Source organism: Gymnoscopelus braueri (assembly GCF_963280865.1).
Source record: "Gymnoscopelus braueri genome assembly, chromosome: 18".
Classification (NCBI taxonomy): domain Eukaryota; kingdom Metazoa; phylum Chordata; class Actinopteri; order Myctophiformes; family Myctophidae; genus Gymnoscopelus; species Gymnoscopelus braueri.
This window is the reverse complement of record NC_137618.1, coordinates 37,588,295-37,611,949: the sequence shown is the minus strand read 5'-3', so window position 1 is coordinate 37,611,949 and position 23,655 is coordinate 37,588,295. Positions and strand designations below refer to the sequence as shown.

General features: G+C 41.5%; 1 protein-coding gene across 1 annotated transcript in view; it reads right to left on the bottom strand.

The window, feature by feature from the left end:
* The window catches only part of adcy5 (adenylate cyclase 5), a 105,276-nt gene that overhangs the window by 41,817 nt on the left and 39,804 nt on the right, over positions 1-23,655 (bottom strand). Inside the window, exons 2-3 of the mRNA XM_080412223.1 lie at positions 6,498-6,647; positions 3,268-3,389 (exon numbers count right to left, since the gene is read on the bottom strand). Coding sequence (XP_080268349.1) covers positions 3,268-3,389; positions 6,498-6,647 — 272 coding nt within the window. The remainder of the gene's footprint in view (positions 1-3,267; positions 3,390-6,497; positions 6,648-23,655) is intronic.

Below are 23,655 nucleotides of genomic sequence, written 5' to 3'. Positions count from 1 at the left end.
GTGCTGAAAGCCGCAGGGCATAGTTCTCATCCAGAAGACAAACCCAAGTGGACTGACAGCAGGTGCACTGGCCAAGAACATAGTCCTGAGTAAGAGCAGGCAATGTAGCCTTAAACACAGCACACATACCCTAAATTATAGATGTATATGACCTTCTCCAATCTTTCCACCCTCTTTCGTATCCCCTGCCTCTCTTTCTTTGCCTCTCTCTCTCTCTCTTTCTCAGCAGTCTTAGCAACGGGGAGCTGTCAGCTCCTCTTCCTGTTGTGATTCGGCCTCTCAACGGAGGCCCCAATTACCCAATACCATCGCGCTGGCTCCCCGACCGGCCCCGGTCCTGTTGGCTCGCCATTACCCGCCTGGTCACAGCCAGACACAGAGTCGGAAGAGCTTAGCCGACGTCGCTGTTAATCTACCACCAACTGTATAGTTCCCCCTCATCGAATCAGCCAAAGCATGATTGGACACTGTGCCCCCCCCCCCCCTGCACCCCCACTCCATTTCTTCATCTCTTTATTCATTACCCCGCTTCAGTGTGTTTGTTCTGTGAGTCAAGGGGTCAGCTGAAATCACTGGCTGCTGAGGGCAAGTATTGTCCAATTATGTAAAGAGTAACCTCTCCATGACATTAGGGCTCTTGATTACACTCATCCCTAACTGTGTGTTGTTGCTGATGGCTGGTTTTACGATGGTGTTTTGTAGATGTTAACCCTCTAAGACCGGGAACGCATCTGTGTCATTTTAAGATTTCTTATGGGCTATAAAAAAAATAGCAGATCTACAAGCTCATAACGTGGCACCGAGTGCCGCGCTATGAGCTTGTAGATCTGCTATTTTTTTGAAAAATCGTGAAAAATGTGTGCAAATCTTTGAATATCTGTTTTTCCGTAGCGAACATTTTTAAACTCTGTTATTTTGAGATGGGGTCCGCGGCCAAAATTCATATAATTTTGGGGGTCCTTGACATGAAAAAGTTTGAGAACCACTGATTATAGCGACATATTTTCAAAAAACTAGGATTTAGAGGATTTAAAGATGTGCTAAAATTTTCACGATTATAAAAAAAATAGCAGATCTACAAGCTCATAGCACGGCACTCGGTGCCGCGCTATGAGCTTGTAGATCTGCTATTTTTTAATAGCTCAAAGAAATCTAAAATGACACCGATGCGTCCCCGAATTGAATGGGTTAAAAGATGTCTGCCACAGGCCGAGGCGACAGTTGTTGCATGTGTGCAATCGCGCATACACGTGAATCTTGTGTGTACGTGCTGACTGCTGAGGCACACAGTGTGTGTCTACACATGCCTGTGAGTGTGTAGACACTGTCACATGCCCCATGTGGCTCTCTGAAATGATCACCCCCCCCCACACACACCCCCAAAGAAAAAACAAACACACAAACAAATAAACAGGCTGTGCTATGAAGTTTAACTGCTGAGCTTAAGCCATTAAGAGCTGTAAAACATCTGTGTCACTTTTTGATTTGAGCTAAAAAAGCATTATTTTACACTTTGGCTATTCAAAAATAGCCAAAGTGAGTGCCGCGCTATGAGCTTGTAGATCTGCTATTTTTGAAAAATCGTGAACATGTGTGCAAATCTTTGAATATATATTGTTTTAAAGCGAACATTTTAACTCAAATCTTTGCTTCTGGGGGTCCCTGGAACAAGATGGGGGTCCGCGACCAAACGCATATCATTTTGGGGGTCCTTGACATGAAAAACTTTGAGCACCACTGATATAGAAACATACGTTCTTTTTCAGAATACTGTTGGGAATTAGAAGACATTTGTAGAATCGGCTTCAGGTTTTAAAGGGTTAAGCAAAATCCCCATCTAAAGGGAGATGAAAAGCTCTCTGTTTGTTGAGGACAGTGGTGACCAGACTCTCTGAGCCATGGGGTTTCAAACACTTTTAAATCTGAAAAGAATGCTACAAAAGCTTCTCATGCCTTATCTTAGCCTCGCGTGGCCAGACAATATCACACGACACACTGCGTGGAGGGCTAAAGTGCAATGCAATTTTGCAAAGGCAGATTCGTCTGGAACCAGGCTAGCCTTATCTCTCTGTATCTTTCTCTCTGTATATTCATAATGTAGTGGTTGCACATTCCACAAGATGGTGCCAAACTTAATTGTGACTGTTTGTCTGTAACTCTCCTGTGGAATCATTAAACAGCTGACTAAAATTATAATGGCTTTCCCCAAGCAACAAAGTGCAGACAGAAATTAAAAACACCAATGTTAGATGAAGTAATTAATCACTGAATATTTCCATAACATGATATATGATCTTATATCTGACTGAAATCTACTTTTTTTTAAAAGCACAGCTTGATGAACCTACAAAATCAGCCGGATTCAAGGAATTTATGGCCACAATCACCATTTGATCCTTAATTCCCATCATTTTAATAAAACAATTCCAAGCCCCCAAAAATCTATTTGAGGGAATGAGGCCATAGTTTCTTACCGTTTGACTTCATGGACAATATATTTTTACAAGAACATACTCTACCACATGCACAACAGATACCAAAACAGATACCAAAAGTAGAGTATGAACATGCTATTAAGGAAATACCATTGATAATATCAATATATGGAAAGTGCATGGCAAAGACACAGACAATCATGCCTTAAACGTGTCTCTAAACAAAACGGTTCATGGAAAACGACAAACAGCAACAAAACATATTTATATTTATTCCAATATGAAAATGCCACTGAGATGTGACGGGTCGTTAAGCCTGATAAGTCATACTATTTCCCCAGAAAAATAGACGATCTACAACCTCACAACGTGTCGCATAGCTTGTAGATCGGCTATTTTTGTGCACGACACTGGTGCACAACTAAATCAGGCATTGAGTGGGGGAGTGACAATTCTGCCGGAGCCCCCATGGCACCATGAACTGTGATACAGTCCAATAAACCTCATTAGCTGCCTTGGCCCCTATGGGACGGCATTCCACACATTCTGGGATAATTCACTTTGCCAGATAGAGCTCCGACCTGTTCACGTGGGATAATGCAATAGCAGATAACGCTCCTGTTCACGAGGGCTGCAACATATTGATATTGTGATATAAGACTAGGTATATAGGTCTGGGATTTCGGATATCGTGACATCGTGATATGGCATAAGTATTGTCTTTTGTGTGTGTGTGTGTGCGGTGAGGCGATATTCACAGCTCTTTCAGTATGCATCTGTCCCCCCCCCGCACCCCCCCCCCGTCCCCACCACGACCTCCTCCTCCTCCTACCTGACGTTGTCGTGCTTCTGGATGTAGATCTTGTGAAACATCATGTCCTCCTGCTTGGCGTTGATGTCGGCTTTCATCTCCATGGCAACGTGGCGGGGAAGCACCGACAGCAGGAGGCGTTCCTGTGGAGAGCATTGCAAAGGATGAGAAGAAGGGTTAGTCAGGGGAAGGAAACCATGGCAGCATCCTCGGTGAAAAGAGAGAGAGAGAGGGGTAGCGAGAGAAGAGAGAGAGCGGAGAAAGAAGGGGTGTGAGGGGAAGAAAGGGACAAAAAAAGAGCAAGAGATTGAGAGAGAGAGAGAGAGAGAGAGAGAGAGTTGGAAGTCAAACAGTCAGGAGACGGAGAGAGTTGCATGGAAAATTACGTTTGGTTGTACACAATTTGGAGGTACTTTTACTTTACCAGAGTATTTCCAATTGTCTATACTTTTACTTCTACTCCACTACATCTCAGAGGCAAATTGCCTATTTTGCACCTAGGCTATTTGAAAATAGTCGATCTACAAGCTCACAACGCGTCGCGACGCAACGCGTTGTGAGCTTGTAGATCTGCTATTTTCAAACATTTTAGTACTTTAAGTATATTTTGACGCCAATACTTTTGTACTTTTACTCAAGTAAATGTTGAATTCCGGACTTTTACTTGTAACAGAGTATACTTCTACATTGCAGTATTGATACTTTTACTTAAAGTAATACTAGGTAACGTTTTCAACAAAACTAAAGTTAAATTGTATATCTTTTGTCAGTGGCAAAAGTTTCACAACACCCACTCCATGAATTTCACCCCCGGAAGCCTTTTATTTATATATTTTCTATTGAAAGTGGACTGGGGGGACTTTCCCGGGGAAATGACGTTCCTGGCCAACGTCATGACGTCGTGGCCGACGTCCCCAGGAACTACCGCAACGGTTTCCTGTTTGGCCAGGAACTACCGCGGTAATAGCAAAAAGGAACCTCACGCTGATGTTAAGAGAATGTAGGATTTGAAGATCGAAAAATAACAGAAAAAGAAAGCACAGCTCATGGTAACTAATGCTCCACTGGCTAAGAGAAACGATCCGTAGATAGTATAAAACAATTAAAAGATCGCTTTTTGAAACGCTTCCGGCTTCCGGTGAAAACGAATGGAATTCTGGGTAATCGAGGATTACGGAAATTGTATGCAGTGACGGTAGTGACCAGCAGAGGTTGCTAAAAATCGTTATTTGGGATTCTGCATTGTATAACTTTAAGTAAAACATTGGAGTACTTTTTCCAACACTGGACGCATGGCTGTCTATCATGTCATGATGGGGGACGTGTGACTGCTGCTGCGAGATGAGCGTGATCGAGGGTGAACCAGGAGGAACCCTGATCCTAAAGCCTGATTTATACTTAGTTGTGCGCCGGTGTCACACATGTTGCACACGCGTCACATTGCGTCACGTTGTGAACTTGTAGATCATGCTATTTTCGGTGCGCAACATCAGGGATCCATGTATCTCCATATTTAGTCATTATTGGTCGTACGCTAGTGGGTACAACATTGTTGCCAGACCCAGGGGGTCGGCCTAGAGGAGGCTTTGTGGGTCGGTCGGTCGGTCGGTCTGTCCCTCTTTTCCTACCTGTCCCTCTTTTTGATTGGCCAAGTTTCGCGTGACGTAGTGCTCTGATCTTCAGATTTCAACCACTAGGGGTCTGGCAGTGCTCCGAGGAGCACCTTTTCTAGTTTATTAAGGATATTAAGGACTTATAGTGAAGCTGAGCAGTAGATTTCTGTCTGGTTGTTTGGTGCTATTGGCATTTCTTAGTATAATTGAGTGCACTGATGTCAATGAGAGTGATTGAGCTGGAAAACTTTAAATTGAGGGAACGGTTCTTCACAGTCGCAATTCACAAACACAGAAGTGTCAGATGGAAGCTGTGTTGGTGAGAGAGACAAAGAGGAGCGCAACGAACCATGGAGAGTGTGTTGGTGAATGAGGGAAGGTTTTCCTTGGGAATATTTGCTGCACAAGGACAATGTTAAAGACCCTTTTCTCCTCCTGACTGTTAATGTTTATTTATAAGTTTGTGTCGTGTCCAATCCTTCATGCTCAGAAAGGAGCACAAACGTCGACAGGAGCATCACCAACAACAGACCAGAGCTGTACGTATTGGAGGGAGAGATGCAAGAAGACAATGGAGCTTTTCGCAACGCCAAGCTGCAGTGCCAGTAAAGCCATGAGAACCTGTTAAGGTGCTACCTAAAGTTACATTTGTGTTTGGAATGTCAAAGCTACCGTATTTGTGTAGTCGGATGCAGAGTAGGGATAATAGGTACAAGCTACGGTGTAGTAAATCAGACTGCATTGTGATTCCATAACGCTACAAGTCCCTACACAGGAGAACGAGACCATACATAATATTATTAAACACCATGGGAAAACAGCTTTGGTAATCTGGCGAGGGAACCCCATTGCGAAAGCACTTCTGTGTTTTATAAATAATTACAAATTGTAGCACTCAGTTGCCTTGAGTGGACAAACTCTATTGCCTTGAGTGCATACATGTGAACCAATGGTGTAAAGTAACTAAGTACATTTACTCAAGTACTGTACTTAAGTACAATTTTGAGGTATTTTTTACTTTACTTGAATATTTCCAATTTTCAATACTTTTACCTCTACTCCACTACATCTCAGAGGCAAATATTATACTTTTACTCCACTACAATTATTTGAAAACTTTAGTTACTAGTTACTTTGTAGATTTTGATTATTATTACAAAACATATATTACCCACTCTATATACATTTCGGCCATTTGAAAATAGCCAATCTACAAGCTCACAATGCGTCGCGATGCGACACATTGTGAGCTTGTGAGCTTATTTTCAAAAGATTTGTATACATTTTATACATTTGAAAACTTGATAATGAGTACTTTCTACTTTTGGTACTTTAAGTACATTTTGATACCAATACTTTTGTACTTTTACACAAGTACATTTTGAATTCCGGACTTTTACTTAAGTAAAACATGTGAGTTCTTTTTCCACCACTGATGTGTGAACCAAGGATTGCTGCAACCCACAGAGATGCGAGGATCGGAGTACGCATCATGAGGACAGACTTCAACCCCCTAACCCCTCCCTCCCTCACTGTAGCTCTTCAAGAGGATAGGATGGTGTGAACCAACTCTACTATTAACCCCGCCTCCATAAATGTACCCATTTACTTCCCCTTTACTCTCTCTCTCTCTCTCACCTGCTGCTGGTTCTCCCGCTGGGAGTGGAGTCGAGCCTGGATGCATTCCCTGGTCTCCTGGAAGGCCTGCCTCTGGGAGCCCTCGGCCGGGTAGTGAGTGCACACCCCCACGATGTTGGTACAGGAGAAGATCAGCACGTTGGACACTACCTGATTAAACCAACAGACAGAAGGGAACAAAATGGAAAGATGAGGAAACGATGAGCAGAGAGAGAGGGGAGGGAATGAAGAAAAGAGAAAGGGGGAGGGAAAGAGGAGGGGAGACAGAGGGACATAGATTGATTATAATAATCCAATCAACTGGTTGTTGACTACTCAATAATACCCAAATGCTTACAAGTTCCTAATCTCTTAATTGTCTGGCTAAGAGCCATCCCGTGAAGAAAATGTATCCACAGGACATTTGATGTTAATCCACCTTTTAAATGCAGGATTCACAGACCGTGCATGGTAGATAGAGAGCTAGAGGGTTGGATTTTCTTTGCTTCTTCTTTTTCTCACAGAGAGAATGGGGACCTGTTACCCTGTGAACTCCTATTCTATGTCTGTCTCTCTAGGACAGGAATGGGGCACCTCAAATGCCCTCCTGAGATTTGACACAGCATTTATTCACCAGATCGTCTGGTCTGAACGCTGTAAAGACCGTGGAAATGGGGCACAAGACCTCAGCAAAGCTTGGCCTTTTCACTGTAGATATGCTTTGTTTAAGGTCTGGGTTTAGGTTTTTTTTCTCCATACTCACATGGCAGTTGGTACAAAACTATGTGAAAACTATGTGAATATTTACCATAATCATGAATAAAATAAAGAAAATCACACCCTGTGTGAAGTGGGCGGTGTCTTGCTAGCTAATCACAATACTGAATGGAGTCAACCAATCATGTACAAAAAATAAATACATTTATTGAAACACTCTTTATGATGGAAGAAACCATAACTTAAAAAAAACTAAGTTATGGTTTCTTATATAGGGCTATGCACATGTGTCATGTGACACTGGCCAATCACAGTCCTGAATAGACTGTGATTGGCCAATCACAGTGCAGGGTTTGTTGTACAAATATCCAAACCTTTTTGTACATTTTTGGCCAATCACAGCGCAGGATTAGTTGTACAAATATCCAAACCTCACTTATAGGGGCGGTTTCACCGCCCAAAAATAGGATAAAAACACAATCTGTACATGAATCTACACATGAATAGCAAACAATAATGGGTATTGGGTACATTTAAAAAGTACATTCTATTTAGCATTTAAAAGTCTTCAGATGAATGGGCACATAAAAGGGCTGATCCATGAAATAAGCTCCTTATTTGACCTTTATGTGGAACAACCCCTTCCTAGACAAACCAACCAATAAACAGATCTTTGCTCCACCTATCAGAGTCCTTGGTGATTTGTGTATGATCTGATGATATGTAAATTTGACAACCGTGGCCCAATTTACAACCTTGAACCTTGAACCTTTAAGGCGGCTTTCCATATGCATGGCCTCACCCTACCCCACACCACACCGCCCACTTGTGCCTCGGTTTCCACTACAATGAAGTGGGTAGAGTGGTGTGTAAGTGGTACTAAACTGGTGCCTAAAAAGTACCCAGTCCTGGGTAGGTCTGAGCTAGGCCAAACGGGGCCAAACACTTCATAATGACTGATCACTCACCAACTTTTTATTTAAACAGGATATAGTCGTAAAACATTATAATACTTTATAGATTATTTTAATCACAGTTAAAATCTATTCTAGTGTTATAATTATCATAGTTGTAAAACATTATAATAATGTATAGTGTATTATAATCACAGTTATAATCTATTATAGTGTATTATAATTATCATAGTTGTAAAACATTACACTACTTTATAGTGTACTATGATCACACTTGAAATCTATTATAGTGTTATAATTATCGTAGTTGTAATCAATTATAATAATTTATATTGTATTATAATCAGTTATAATCCATTATAGTGTATTATACTTAGCATAGTTGTATACATTATAATTTATATTGTATTATAATCACAGTTATAAGGATCCATTTGGTTCATACCGAACCAAATGGTTCACCCACACGTGCACAGGTGATTTGCATTTGTATACAGGACAGTTGGCCACTCACCTACATTACATTGTTAGACAAAAAGCAATGACCTCCACCTATGTTTACATTACAAATGAGTGTCAATGACCGGAGTCTGCTACTCATACCTGTGGATTTGAGAGGGGGTACTTTTGTGTAATGGAAACGGTAGATATTTTGATGCAGTGTGGTGTGGTGTGGTGTGGTGTGGTGTGGTGTGGTGTGGTGTGGTGTGGTGCTTAAGCTGCAGTGGGAACCCCAGCATGCCTATTCTGGGAGGAAAGCTTGCCAAAAATAGCCGATCTACAGGCTCACAACGCGTCACAATGCAACGCGTTGTGAGCCTGTAGATCAGCTATTTTTGTGCAAAGGGATTTGGTGTAGAGTGAAAAAAGGTCTTACTAAGCATAGAGGATTCAAGTTGTTAAACCACTGCAAAATCATGCATGTTAATTTAAACCTTACAGGTACATTTTTTACACTAAGAATTTTTCAGCGCTGTAACACAAATACTTGAGTATTATGATTAGTGTATACAAATATAGGATACACAGCAGGAACATTTATTTCTTGTGGTTAAATTTGAGTTTAAAGGTAGGGTAAGTGATTTTCTGTGGTTAAAATAAATGTTGAATTGCTCTATATTCCCATTGCTATAGAATGTTTGTTCAGTAACAGGAGTCTCCATGTCTCTCCAGTTCTTTAAACAGAAAAAGCATTTTCAGGTCCATACAGATTAAACAAGTGAAATTGGAAGTGATGACACAAATAAATGAGTAGACGAAATTGGAACTGGAACAAGCTGATAAATGGGTAGTCTCATACTCTAATTTCATCCTGATTGGATGAAATTTGGTCACCTACCTGAACATTTATTTTCTGTTTATTAAAGAGCTGGAGACCCCTGTGACTGAACAAACACCATAGCAATGATTACTATCAGAATATAGAGCTTTAACCTTTTAACAAAAAAAAACTTTGTTTAACCAAAAAATATCACTTACACTACCTTTAAAGCAGTTTGTGAATACATAAACTGCTGTTTTGTCATGAGTGCATCCACACAGTGCGTGATTATGCAGCGATAAAGCGACGTAATTCATTTTAGAAACAAGGTAAATTTTCGCAAGACAAATTGTAGCATCAACCTGTATGAATGAAGCATCAACAAATGTAGTGGTGGATAAAGTACTCAACCTCATTACTTGAGTTAAAGTATAAATACTCCTGGTCAAATATTACTCAACTGCAAGTGAAAGTTTCTCTGTTAAATTTGTACTTGAGTTTAAATACTGGAGTACTTAATTATTGTAAAGTATACAAATTAAATGTTCTTAAGTTACTGTCCACCACTGACCAAATGATTAGTTTGATGTTAATCTTGCCGTGTGTGTGTGTGTGTGTGTGTGTGTGTGTGTGTGTGTGTGTGTGTGTGTGTGTGTGTGTGTGTGTGTGTGTGTGTGTGTGTTGTGTGTGTGTGTGTTGTGTGTGTGTGTGTGTGTGTGTGTGTGTGTGTGTGCGTGCGTGCGTGCGTGCGTGCGTGCGTGTGTGTGTGCGCGAGCGTGCCATGCCTGCATGCTAACCAAAACGACCCATTTCACCTACTCTAGAAACACTTGGGGAAATAATCGGTGAGTTGGACTCGGGGGTTGCTTAATTCGATTTCTCCACCTCATTTAAATTCATAGAGCCATGAACAACATTTGGAGGTGAACACGCGTCCACCCTGTATGCCAAAGCTCTACCACTGCCAAGTTTCCACCCGTCAACCGGCCTGTAAATTGTCATGTTGTGTCCAAGGCTTTGGTGGTACAAAAACCCTGTTCCCCTGAACGGTACCGATGCATACGGTGGGTACTGAGACTGGCAGCCAGGAGCCAGCCTATGCCAGTGGCCCGTTCCTTAATCCATCCAGACCGGGAACGCATCCGTGTCATTTTAAGATTTTTTTTGGGGCTATTCAAAAATAGCAGATATACAAGCAAGTAGATCTGCTATTTTTGAAAAATCTTGACTATTTGTGCAAATCTTTGAATTTATATGTAGGCTATGTTTTAAAGCGAACATTTTTAACTCCGATCTGTGCTTCTGGGGAACAACATATTTTGAGATGGGGGTCCGTGGCCAAATAAATATCATTTTGGGGTTCCTTGACATGGAAAAGTTGGGGCACCACTGATATAGCAAGATACTGTTAGTGCGTACTGCGTTTGCGGATTGAATGGGTTAAGGCTTTCACAGAACAATACAATGGGCTGAATCAGCCAGCTGAGTCACAGGCCTCTCTGTTCATGGAACTGACAGCAACACAACATGTCTTTATTAAGTACAAAAAAAAAAGAACTCAGCAGGGTCTCCAGCGAGAGCTGAGGATCGGCTGGAGGACGACTAGGGCTGGAAGTGAGACTGGTCCAAGACAAATAAAAGAGAGAATATTATGTGAGACGGAGAGATGTGACAAATGAGGAAGGGATTATCTTTTGGTGTTACTAAAGAAGTATCAAGCTGAGATGTTTCGGGGCTGAATTGTTATCTTCCGATGACAAACGATACTTTGGAAAAATATACTCAACATGAGACAATTTGTGTCCTCAGACACAGCAGTTAATTTCCAGTCTATTTGTTTGGATATGTTGATCTTATCATTTGATGTTAATTTAAGGCAGCGCTACTCAACCCGCGGCCCGCGGGCCGCATGCGGCCCCAACGCAGCGTCTCTGCGGCCCCTCAGCTTTTTTTTTTTTTTTTTTTAAGCACAGGATAAAAATATACATTTCCGTTCAAATATATCCGGGTTGCTTAATTTTTTTCCAAAAACAAACAGACAGACATATACAGGTGCGTCAATTGTTACAGGTATAATGCATAGTTTTCTATGCATTTCGTTTTTTTTGGGGGGTTTGACCCCCAATTTTTTTAGGATAGGTGTCCCTTATTTCAATCTCTGGGAGTTGGCAACCCTAACCTTGCCATACCTTAGCTTTTGCTGAACTGATGCCACTGGATATACACACAAAATAAACAGCTACAGTGAAAAGAATATGATGTCAAAATGTACATGTTCTTATAACAATAACAATGTGTAGTGTGTTACAAAATCGAAAAATCCAAAATAGGACCGACATTTTTATCTTGCGGCCCTTGGACTTTTGGAATTTTTCTGAGTGGCCCCTGAGCCATCTTAAGTTGAGTAGCCCTGATTTAAGGTCTCGTTAGTCAGGAACTCTTAGTAAACCTGTAAGCAATTACAGCAATTATATCTAACATTACAATCACATTGGTATTCCGCAATTCGACCTGGTTAACAGAGGGGGGGTGTACTTTTTTGCTCTAAGGAGGATGCTATAGTCAGGCACACAACCCCTGTAGTTGGTGAGAAGAACATGCCTGCAACATGGTGTGAGACAAGGCTGTGGAAAACACCTGCACTCCTGCGTGACATACATCCACATTTGAACAGCTAGCATTCTAGCCTGACTACATTTTACGTACATACAATACATACAAACATACGGAACAATTAGCCAACTGCTCCAGCTGTGCAGGGACTTCACTTAACCCTTTAAGACCGGGAACGCATCTGTGTCATTTAAAGATTTATTTCCACGGCCAAATACATTTTCAAAAAAACTGTTTAGACATTTGTAGAATCCCCAGAAGCAGATATTTGAGTTACAAATGCTCGCTTTAAAAATATATCTATATTCAATATTTCCACGATTTTTTCAAAAAAATAGCAGATCTACAAGCTCATAGCGCGGCACTCGGTGCTGCGCTATGAGCTTGTATATCTGCTATTTCTTTTAATAGCCAAACAAATCTGAAAATGACACGGACGTGTTCCCGGTCTCAATGGGTTAACTGTAGCGGTCTAAGCTATACTGTAGCATCCCGCCCACTCACTGCCATGGAAACAGCATGCATGCATCAGATAAAGGCTTTCAGTGGGTTCATACAAATATTCCCCAGCAGCAGTCTTATTCTATTAATACTCCCAGTGCTCACCAAGGCCTTATTTGGAAACCTATAGCCTTTCCTTGCACAGAGGGGAAGTGAGACCAGAGAAAAAAACACTACTCCACGTATTTGAATTGGGGACCAGACATTTCCTCTCTGTGAGCGGGCAGATGGAATTTAAGAATCAAACAACGGTAGGGGGAAAGTAATTAGTCTCTGATGATTAATTAGGGTCAATGATGCAGACATTAACAAATGAATGCCATCTCAAAACCTTACGGTGACAAGAGGAAGAGTAATAATAATTTCCATTTCCACATTGTCTAGCCGAGCGCTACCACGGTCATTTTAATACCAGCCAAATCGCGAAAGACCAAGGACACTCAAGGGCGTTTCGGTAACTCATTTTCATTGTAATCTGATGACGAACAATTAAGCCTAATTCACATTCCAGCTCCAGACCAACTCTGCTGCAATGCAAGCAGAGTCTGGGGGGGGGGGGCACGGAGCAGGTGTACACAACTCCTGCCTGTGGGCAGTGGTGGAAAAAGTACTCAAATGTTTTACTTAAGTAAAAGTATCAATACCGCAATGTAGAAGTACTCTGTTACAAGTAAAAGTCCGGAATTAAAAATTTACTCGAGTAAAAGTACAAAAGTATTGGCATCAAAATATACTTAAATTACCAAAAGTAAAAGTACTAAAATGTTTGAAAATAGCAGATCTACAAGCTCACAACGCGTCGCGTTGTGAGCTTGTAGATCTGCTATTTTCAAATAGCCTATGTATAAAATAGGGCTAAAGTGGTTAATGTGTGTTTTATAATTTACTAATTTATATCTGCAAAGTAACTAGTAACTAAAGTTTTCAAATAATTGTAGTGGAGTAAAAGTACAATATTTGCCTCTGAGATGTAGTGGAGTAGAAGTAAAAGTATTGAAAATGGGAAATACTCCAGTAAAGTAAAAATACCTCAAAAGTGTTCTTAAGTACAGTACTTGAATAAATGTACTTAGTTACTTCACACCACTGCCTGTGGGCATGTTACGGGGTCCATTTAGCTTCCGTTTGTACACGCTTCGGAGTTAAATTGACACTGAGGATTTTTTACTGTGTACACAAGCAATGCATCTCTGCCCAAAAGCCATAGCAGGCAAGCAGACGCAGTTTGCATAATGGCTGATCCCCAGGTACATTACTCATCTGTGTATCTTTGTACGTACAGTGCTCACGGTGGAGGTCAGACTAATGGATGGCACCACACGCTTGCAGCACTCAGCACCACAACATCAACATGATGCCACCAACACTGAACGACAACAACAACAACCTGAATAACACAGTTAAACCATTAAGACCTGCAGGCGGATTAAAAAAAAGAAAGCTGTCTAAATCGGTAGTTCTCACACTTTTTCAAGATTCAAAAATAGTAGATGTACAAGCATGCAGCGTGGCAGGAAGTGACATGCTGCGAGCTTGTACATTTGCTATTTTTGAATAGCCAACGCTAGCTAGAATTACACAGATGCTCTCCCGCCTTTAATGGGTTAATTTAACTCTGGGAGTGTGCCAATGTAACCAAATGGACCCGTGACTCTCAAGAGTTACTGATGGATAAATTAGCACTGGGGAGTTTACTGCGTAGGAATGTCAGAGATGCATTTGAGGGAAGTGAGTCTCACTGTGAGGTTCTGTCCGTTAACGTACATCTCTGTTATAACAAAGCATTCGTTTAGCTATAGTGTTTTACCTCCTTTTTATGCTTGCGTGATTTTAATATGTATATTTTGTATCTATTTTTTTTATCTATCTGCATTATAAATAAAATGTATTATTATGATTATTGTTATAAACGGTTAATACATTTTTGCACTACTCGCAAACACATCCAAGCCAATGTTGAGATTTATGGAAGAAACTGATCTTCATGCCACCTTTATCAGGTTACATAGATGTTTCACTTATCTTAGCAGACCATAACGGTTTCCATAACGACATAGCAATTACGATTTGTTTGCATTTCCATATTCTTCTTAGACATGCATATTGTGCATTTATGCATGCGTGAGGGGCGTGGCTGTGACCTCACCCAACAGTAATTTATCATTTTTTCTCCCACAGACAGGATGAGCAAAACTCAACAGGAGCACCAGGGTACTACTAAACAACTAAAATGAAGCCAAGACGATGAGCTTAAAGGGGTAAGTGTCGATTTTGAACCTAAATCACTCAAATTGTTCTGATATGGAAACAAGAGATAATTTAGTGTCGCAAAAACTAATCTATGGAAACAAGAGATAATGTAGTGTCGCAAAAACTAATTAAAAAAAATTACCATCGTTTATTTCTGTTAAACAAAAAGGGGAAAAATTGCTTTCAAAATGCTCCAATTTTATTCTCAGCACGCCCGTGATGTGAAATGACGTACAGTAATCTCCTCCCATCAGTACAATGGGATTCAGGTTCAAAATAAGTGAAGTTTCCCTTTAAGTAGTCAGTGAGTTCCACGACATACATGTGGATCAACGCCAGGACACTTCTGTTTATCAACTCCTGCTCATACAGTGTTGTTAGTAACAACGCAATGAGCCCACCCGTGTCTTATGTACTGTGTGTGTGTGTGTGTGTGTGTGTGTGTGTGTGTGTGTGTGTGTGTGTGTGTGTGTGTGTGTGTGTGTGTGTGTGTGTGTGTATGTGTGTGTGTGTGTGTGCGCGCGCGCGCGCGTGCGAACAAACGTGTGCTGTGCCTTGCTAAGCACAACATTATTTTAGTGGGTGATTAATAATTGCCAGCAGGGGCCATAAAACGGCCACAGAGCGAGAGCCAGGGTGTCAATATTTACCCAGCAGTCTTCATTTTTAGCCTAATTCATCTCTCTGCTACACTTCCTTTACGATGTTTCTTACATCGCTGGTTCTCAAAGTGGGGTCCGGGGACCCCTGGGGGTCCTTGAGGGGGATCCAGGCTGTCCCTATAGCGAAGTTAGTTAATATAGTATCAGTTTAATCACTCTAACCCTACACATTGTGGGCTTGTAGACCTGCTAATTAAAAGATTAGTGTTGTTATACTTTTTAACAACACAAATATTGTATGTGGGTCTGCGCCAAATACATATTAATTGGGGGGTCCTTGACATGAAAAAGTTTGAGAACCACTGGCTTACTGTACATAACTCCCAGGGCCTTACTGTAGGTTTCACATCAGCCTTTTGATTTTATACCCACCTGTCAATTCAACGTGCCTGACATACTGCATTTGTTGGACCGGGACCCCTGATGGCAGTGATAATTTAACTTAACTGCTGTGCTATGCTGTGTTGGCAGTGCAGTTTTATAGTGTACTGTTGTGATGTGTATTGATTGCATCATAGTACATTTTTAGACAATAAAATCATTAACTGTAAGCTTGTCCACCTGCGCTAATAAAGTAGAGTTTAGGGGTAATCCCTGGTCTCAGTGGAACAATAATTTCCACACCTGGTTTAACCTAGCCTGACACTCAGCCTGAATTTTCATTTCGTTTCACTCCATTATTATTCAGTCTGAAAGCCCTCTCAGTGCAGCCGTTTTCTGAGATGGGGGCGTGGCCAAAGTGGGACTCTTTGAAGATTGGTTCATACTGGATTATCCCGATCTCAATTGGGCCGCGCCGCCAGTTAGATTTTCAACCGAGAAAACCCCGCCTTCGACAGCGTCACCAGACCCTGAATGAGAGGCTAGCGATTCATGGGCTGGAGCCAGGCTAGGTTTAACCAGATGAACCCTATAGCATTCCTACTCTGGACACCTCATATTAGGCGAACATTCTGTCAAAAAATAGGTGAACACTTGGCGGAAATAGGCAAACAATCTGTGAAAATAGGCAAACATTCAATAAAAATAGCAGATCCACAAGCTCTCAACGTGTTTTTGACGCATTGTGAGCTTGTAGATCGGCTATTTTTGCTATTTGATGTAGTACAACTAAGTAGGATTTCAGTGGTTAAGATGTACTGACCACCACAGTCAAGGTCAGGTCAACACAAGTTCAAATTAAAAGCGGCCCGACAGGCAAATAAAGCCCTTTTTGGAAACAAGATCTAGACAGACACTGACTTCATTTGTGAGGAAATGTGACAGACCCAATAATTAAGCCTTTGTTAACCCTGCCAGCACGGATATCGCAGCAGTGTGCCTGCCCACTTAATTTCAGTTTGATGAGTTGGATTGAACACGAGAGATCTCCAAGTGCATAGTTACCCCTCCTTAGTTAGCACAATAAGACGCATTGTGTGCACTAAGGATAAATGCAAGTCATGTGCCGCATGCTGAACACTGTGAGCAGACCAGCGGGAGCGTGATGCTAGCTGCATTGCACTGAGCTCAAATTCTCTCACGTGAGGAAACAAGTGGTTTGCTGTCAGTGTAGCCATGTCCGCTTATCATAAGCGACTTTGGGCTTGTTTTTCTGTAAAGTTGCTTGTAAATATAGGTAGTTGCGGATTTGTTTTGGGGCTTGTTTCTAGTGACTTTGCTTATTTGGGTTTCCTTCCTAATGCCATTTAAACCAGTGGTTCTCAAACTTTTTCATGTCAAGGACCCCCCAAATTAAGATGACCTCAGACCCCTATCTGAAAATATGTTGTGCCAGGGACAGATCAAGATGTTTCCACATTTTTCAAAATCTTTGAAAAACGTTTTTGAAATAGCAGATGTATATATGGTTAAAGTGGTAACAACTGGTTTTGATGCTATATTAAGTAATTCAGCTGGGGACCCCCCTGTGTGTGTATATTTTGGGCTCGTTTCTCTCACAAAATCTGGCAACACAGTCTGTTGCAATATTTTCGCACTCGACAGCCACAGTCCGCTGTGACAGGTTTTTTTCCTTCTTTTTATTGTGAAGGTTTTATTTTACAAACATCTATTAATTAAATATGTAATTTGTGCTAACACTGAGAGACTCGTTATTTTACTGCTTTTAATAATAGTCTTTGGTCTCTCAATAAGTACAGTTTGTGGGATTTGTACGCAATGGGCCTGTAAAAATGGAAAAGGAATGAAAGCCTTTTATTAGAACAGGGCTAGGGAAACTCGCCGTGTTTTACATTGGCAGTCTTCCTAGCCACCCATTCTGATGTGCAGGATTTAAGATTGTTCTATTTGTTTTAAAACACACAGAAAGCTTGTTATTTTCAAGTGGATAGACATATTGGGTAATTATGCAAAGGAACAAGTCTCCAAGCATTAAGCAATCTCTCGCTCTCTCGCACGCTCTCTCTCTCTCTCTCTCACACACACACACACACACACACACACACACACACACACACACACACACACACACACACACACACACACACACACACACACACACACACACACACACACACACACACACACACACACACACACACACACACACACACACACACACACACACACACACAGCCCTTCTGTTCCCTGTTACATCAGTTAACCTCCTCCAGGAACTCCCTTGATTACAATTACAATGCCTGTGTCATTTTCCCTCATTTCCATTAACACAGCTTCCTGAGACCTGTTCTCAGGAATATCTACACCCATGTACCTGTCAAACTACTTACAAAATATCAATAAAGTCCACAATCACAACACCAGAGGAAGCTCCACTAATCACGTTCAACCCAGATTTGGCTCAAACAAGGGGTTAAATTTGTTCTCCTGCTATGCCACAAAAATGTGGAACACCCTACCAACAGTCTTAAAGGAGTGTAAATCCCTACTCTCCTTCAAGAGCACTTACAAGTGGCTGCAATTCCCTGTAAAAAGTCAATGCCTAATCCCCCCCCCCCCCCCCACACACTGGGTTTTTGCATAGTATTGTATATTTGTCTGTCATTAAATGTTTTGATGAATTGAGTACAAAGGACCACAATGGAAACAAGCCATAGGCTTACAGTATTGAACTGTACTTTCCTGTGCTTTTTTTGGCAAACTGCTAATTAAGTTTTCAATCAATCAATCTATACTGGGGCGTAGCGACACGATCCATACAACCAGTCCTCTCCCTCCAGCTGTCCCTGATCACTATGAATGGACAGGCTGTGAGGCCGGTGACCCTCTTGACCTGGTCCATCAAGTTCAGCTTTATAGGGGAGCAACAGTTAATCGCAGTAATCGATTATAAATGAAATTATAGATTTTTTTAAAAACGCATCTACAAGATCACAACGCATCACATCACATCACGACATGTTGTGAGCTTGCAGATCAGCTATTTTTGAAAATATTTTAGCATGACACCGTTGTACAACAAAGCATAAAACAGGGCTTAAGTTGTTCGGTTGTTAAGTTGATCAGAATGATTGATTTAGTTGATTACAAAACACAATTACAATTTCTTTTGCGCTGATTTGTTGAATACAATTTCTTTTTTAATATAAAAAAAATAAGAAAAGAAAAATGTGCTTCTCGATCATTTGACGAAGTGAAATCATTATCAATAGAATAATCGCTAAGATTAATAAGACAATAGTTGCAGCCCTAGTCAGTCTTGAGCTCCCACTGTAGTCAGGCAAGACAGGCAGGCAGCAAGGTCAGGGTGTCAGACAGGGTTGCCATGTCCGCTTATTATAAGCGACTTTGGGCTTGTTTTCTGTAAAGTTGCTTGTAAATATTGGTGTTAAAAATTGCAGATCCACAAGCTTACAACGTTGAGAGCTTGTAGATCGGCTATTTTCAAATATCCGATGTGTACGTATAGGATTAAAGTGCTCTTGGCCTAAGTCGCTTCTTTTGGGCTTGTTTTCAGAGACCTGGTTGCTTATTTCTCTCGCAAAATCTGGTGTCGGACACTACACTCCTTGAACAATTGTTGTGATGTTGCTACCTACCTGCTATTGTAATAACAGCAAACTAAATTGTTCAGTAAGACCGGGGAGGGTGGAGGTTATGGGCCCAGTTGTGTTTGGCAGACTTTCTCTTCTGACTGTCACACACACAAGCTTTCCCAGTACATGGGCTCACCACCAGCATCCAGCAAACGCTTTCAAGTGTTCTGACGTCTCCACGTCGATGCTTAATGCATGTACTGTAGGCTTAAAGGTTAACTCATGAGTCACACCTTTGAAGAAGAAAGAGACCACACACGCACACACACGCACGCACACACACGCACACGCACACGCACACACACACACACACACACACAACCAAACAGAACAAAAAGCATCCACACTTTTTCATCTAGAGCTTCAAAGAGAGACACAGGGGTCACTCACTGGCTGACTAACTGAACTTCCAAATACAGACCAAACAAACAGGCTTCAGGGACAGCCAGGTAAGCCAGGTATAATGTCAGATGTCCTCTTGGCACAGAGAAATAATGTTTTGTTAGGATTATCTCTCTGCTGAGACACAATTCAAAGCCAGGGAAAAGGACTCAGGACTCCATCTTACTTTTAAGACTTGGGCTTCTGAAATGGGACAAGAACACATTCACTGTGTTACTGGAAAAGCCCCGAGTTCATAGAGAAAAAAGAACTCTACAATGAAGGCGTCTTACAGTCTGCTGGAATTATGAACCACGTTGAGAAACATAAGTGCGTCTCCCGAGATGAGCCGTCCCGCTTTGGTGGGTCCAAGATTCAATTTATTCCCCTAAGAGAGACACATAGTCAGGATCTTTATGGAACTAGCAGTAAAGGAGATAAAGCAATCAGACGAAGCGCAATCCCATCCGTGTAATTCCATCCAATCATGATGAGTAAACTACATATTTTGAGCAATAATCGGAAAGACTGAATAGATCCTCTTGTGAGAATAATTGGAGTGATTCTGGCACAGTGTTCAGCTGAAATGTCTCTCTACGACAGTGGTTCTCAACCTGTGGGTCGGGACCCCCAGGGGGGTCCCCATATGATGTTGGGGTGGTCCCCAGATGACAGTGAAGTGACAATTTAAGGATTTTTAAGACCTTTTTAATACCTCACAAAAAAGAAATGAAAAAGATAATTATTGCATCAAAAGTAATCAACAAACTGGTCAAACATTGGCCAAATAATATAAGAAAGAGGCAAAAATAGCCTAATCACAACGCCTCGCTGTGAGCTTGTAGATTAGGCTATTTTCACAATATTTAGCTATGGAACCGAGTCAAACTAAATGTAATGCCTACAATTCCAAGTGCTTGTCAGGGTGGGGGGGTCCCCAAATATGATTATTTTGGGGGGTCCCAGTTCAAATATAATTATTTTGGGGGGTCGTGGCCTGAGAACCACTGCTCTACCATACACTTTTTTCTGTGTTCTATCTATTTCTGCATTGCCACAAGTCACCACCCCCCAGCCCTGGTTTCCCTTTCTTCATTGAACTGATCAGTCACAGAGACGCTGGGATCTCACACCGTGTCCCCTCCTCTTTCAATTAGTTGCTAAGGAGAGGCTGCTCTAACCCAATTACTGACTGAGTCCAGATGAGCGTTTCTGTCCATGCAGTGATTAGTAGGCTACTCAGAGGAGCGTTCAACTCTGCAGGCGTATAAAGAGTGGCAGAAAGCCACTCTTATAAAGCTGTTAAATACTTGTCTATTGTTTGTATGTTCAACAGCGATTTTCCAGGCGACTCTGAGTCACTCTTGGCCTTGGTCACGCCTAAAGCTAAAGCAAGCCATCTTCTGTATGTGAGGTACTGTAACTACAATATCATGGACAAAACCTCCAAACAAATATGAGTCGTGGCATCATTTGAGAAAGCTTTGTGAGGACAGCCAGGCCCGGTGTTTCTCTCATAACTCTGGCGTTCCGCTCATAGAGACTGCCAAGAAGTCTTGTGTTTTTTGAACCTGTTGAGTGTATTTCCGAAGTGGTGAAAATGAGTGTGATTTTGTGTGCTTTTATACTGGAGTGAGAAGGGAAGGGGGGGTGGGGCTTGTGGGGGGGTCAACATGTGATGATTCTGAGCTCTGTGTCTGGTCAATAGTAGCCTCTGTGCTCTGTGTGACTGATGTCATTAGACTTAAGTCGAGCTGTGCGCTTTGCCTTAACAGCACAATGGTGGCAGACGGTCCTGTGAGGTTCAGCTGGCCTCAGATTTATGTAGTGCTGGGGCCAAAAGGCCTTCAGCCACTCTGCAAGTCCGCCGGCGAGCCAACCCACTCAGCAGTTAGCCGTTCAGTTGGCTCGCTAGCCACCCATAAGTAAAGTGGGAGGGGTTATCTCAGGTTGTCTCACTAATGCAATCACAACCACATGGACCTTAGCGTCCCGGACATTGGCAAACATTCCGCGAAAATAGCAGATCTACAAGATCACAGCAACGCGTTGCGGCGGTTAAAGGACAGAGACGATTTCAGAAATTATGCTCTGTGAGAAGGGAAAGGAAAAGAAAAAAAATGCTGGGGCAAGGGAGTCTACTACAGAAGTAAATAATACAACGAGGCCTCCTCCTCACATCCATAACAATCCATTTCTCCCGTGGCAACAGACCTCAGTGAGAAAGCTGTCTTCATGTAAACACGTAAGTGTAAATGGGCCCTGGCGCAAGAAGAATCAATACAAGTAATAAACTAAAGGACGCGCTCCTTTTGTTGACAGGCTGCTGTGTGTGACGTCAGAATAGAATAAAGCACTACATCGTACAGGTGGTTAACAGTAATGTATTTATCCTTATATGCACATGACTTCCCTGTAAACATTTCAGATGGCACCAAGGCATTCAAATAGTTTTTTTAAAAGCCTATGTCTATAATGTATTATAAACATACTTATAATGTATTATAATCTGCTTCTAATAGAATATAATTATAGTTATATGCACCCATACATTTTCACAATGCTTTTAAAGGTTCGATGACATTCATTTTCACTTTTTTAATTTGTTATGTTTTTTGGGGGGTTTTATGACCTCAATTACACCCAAAAAATCTGAACTTTGAACATTCAGTGGATTTTCTGTGGTCTGGGGTTTTCTGTATAATTAGGCTGAAAAGTAATCTGAGCTTGGCCCTTCGACAGTGAGGTCACAGTTGATTAATCCCGCCCACTCTCCTCCTCGCCCCTCCCCTCCCCTATCCTTTCCTTTGGGGGGGGCGGAGCAGAGAGAATCCCTCACCAGCGACACCCGCAGGCAAAGATTTCTTTTTTCATTGCAGTTGAAAAGGCTTTAGAAATGTGAGACAAAAACACCTACAGTGAATCACTGGAGTGGAATTTTCAGTTAAAACTTTTTGTACACGTTTGAAGGACCAGGACAAAGACTCTGAATGTGGTGTAAACATGAATGTCATGATACCTTTAACAATCATAACTCATTGTGAAGCATTTTAAAATGATTTATATTGTCAAGTATCCTAATACTTCATAATTGCTAGACACGTTTTAAGACATTATACAGTGTTATTATAAGCAGATTATAATGCATCATAAATATGTTTAGAATGCATTATAAACATGGGCTTCATATAAAGTCTTTCCAATAATATTTCTAAACGTCAATACCCTTGAAGACCCTTACTTAGATTATGGGGACTTCCTGCTGACAAATACATTTTGGTAATAATAATAATAATAATAATAATTCAGGACGGGAACCCCTTTTGGGGTTCTTGTTGCTATGTACAGTATATAGCAACATATTTTTGTTGTAATTTTTGAATAAATATTTGAAGTTTTTCAGAAAACTTAGGTCAGGATTTAGAAGGTGTTTTTAGAACCGGCCTCAGGTCTAAATGGGTTCATACATTTTCCCTTTGCTGTGGCATCAGCAGGGTGAAGATACTAGAAGCACTTATGTTTCTTCACCCCACGTCAACATACCAAATTTAATACTGATCTTACAGTCAAAACTTTAAACACCAGGGACAAAGGACTCAAGGATGTTTGTCCCTGGGAGTCTGAATTACATCAAATGATATAGTGAGTGACAATTCTCAAACTGAGACCAGAAGGTTATATAAGAGATACTTGGCCCAGAGCACTTATGGAACAAGGAGTGATGATGGCTTGCTAGGGGTGAGGGCGAGAGCAAGAGCCAATACACAGGAAAGAGAAAGCGAGAGAAAGAGGTCACTGTAAGAGTGCGCAATGTATAGCTGAGGTATTGTGCCAGTCAGCTCCAAAATAGTGAAAACAACTCAACGTGTCGCATCACAACAT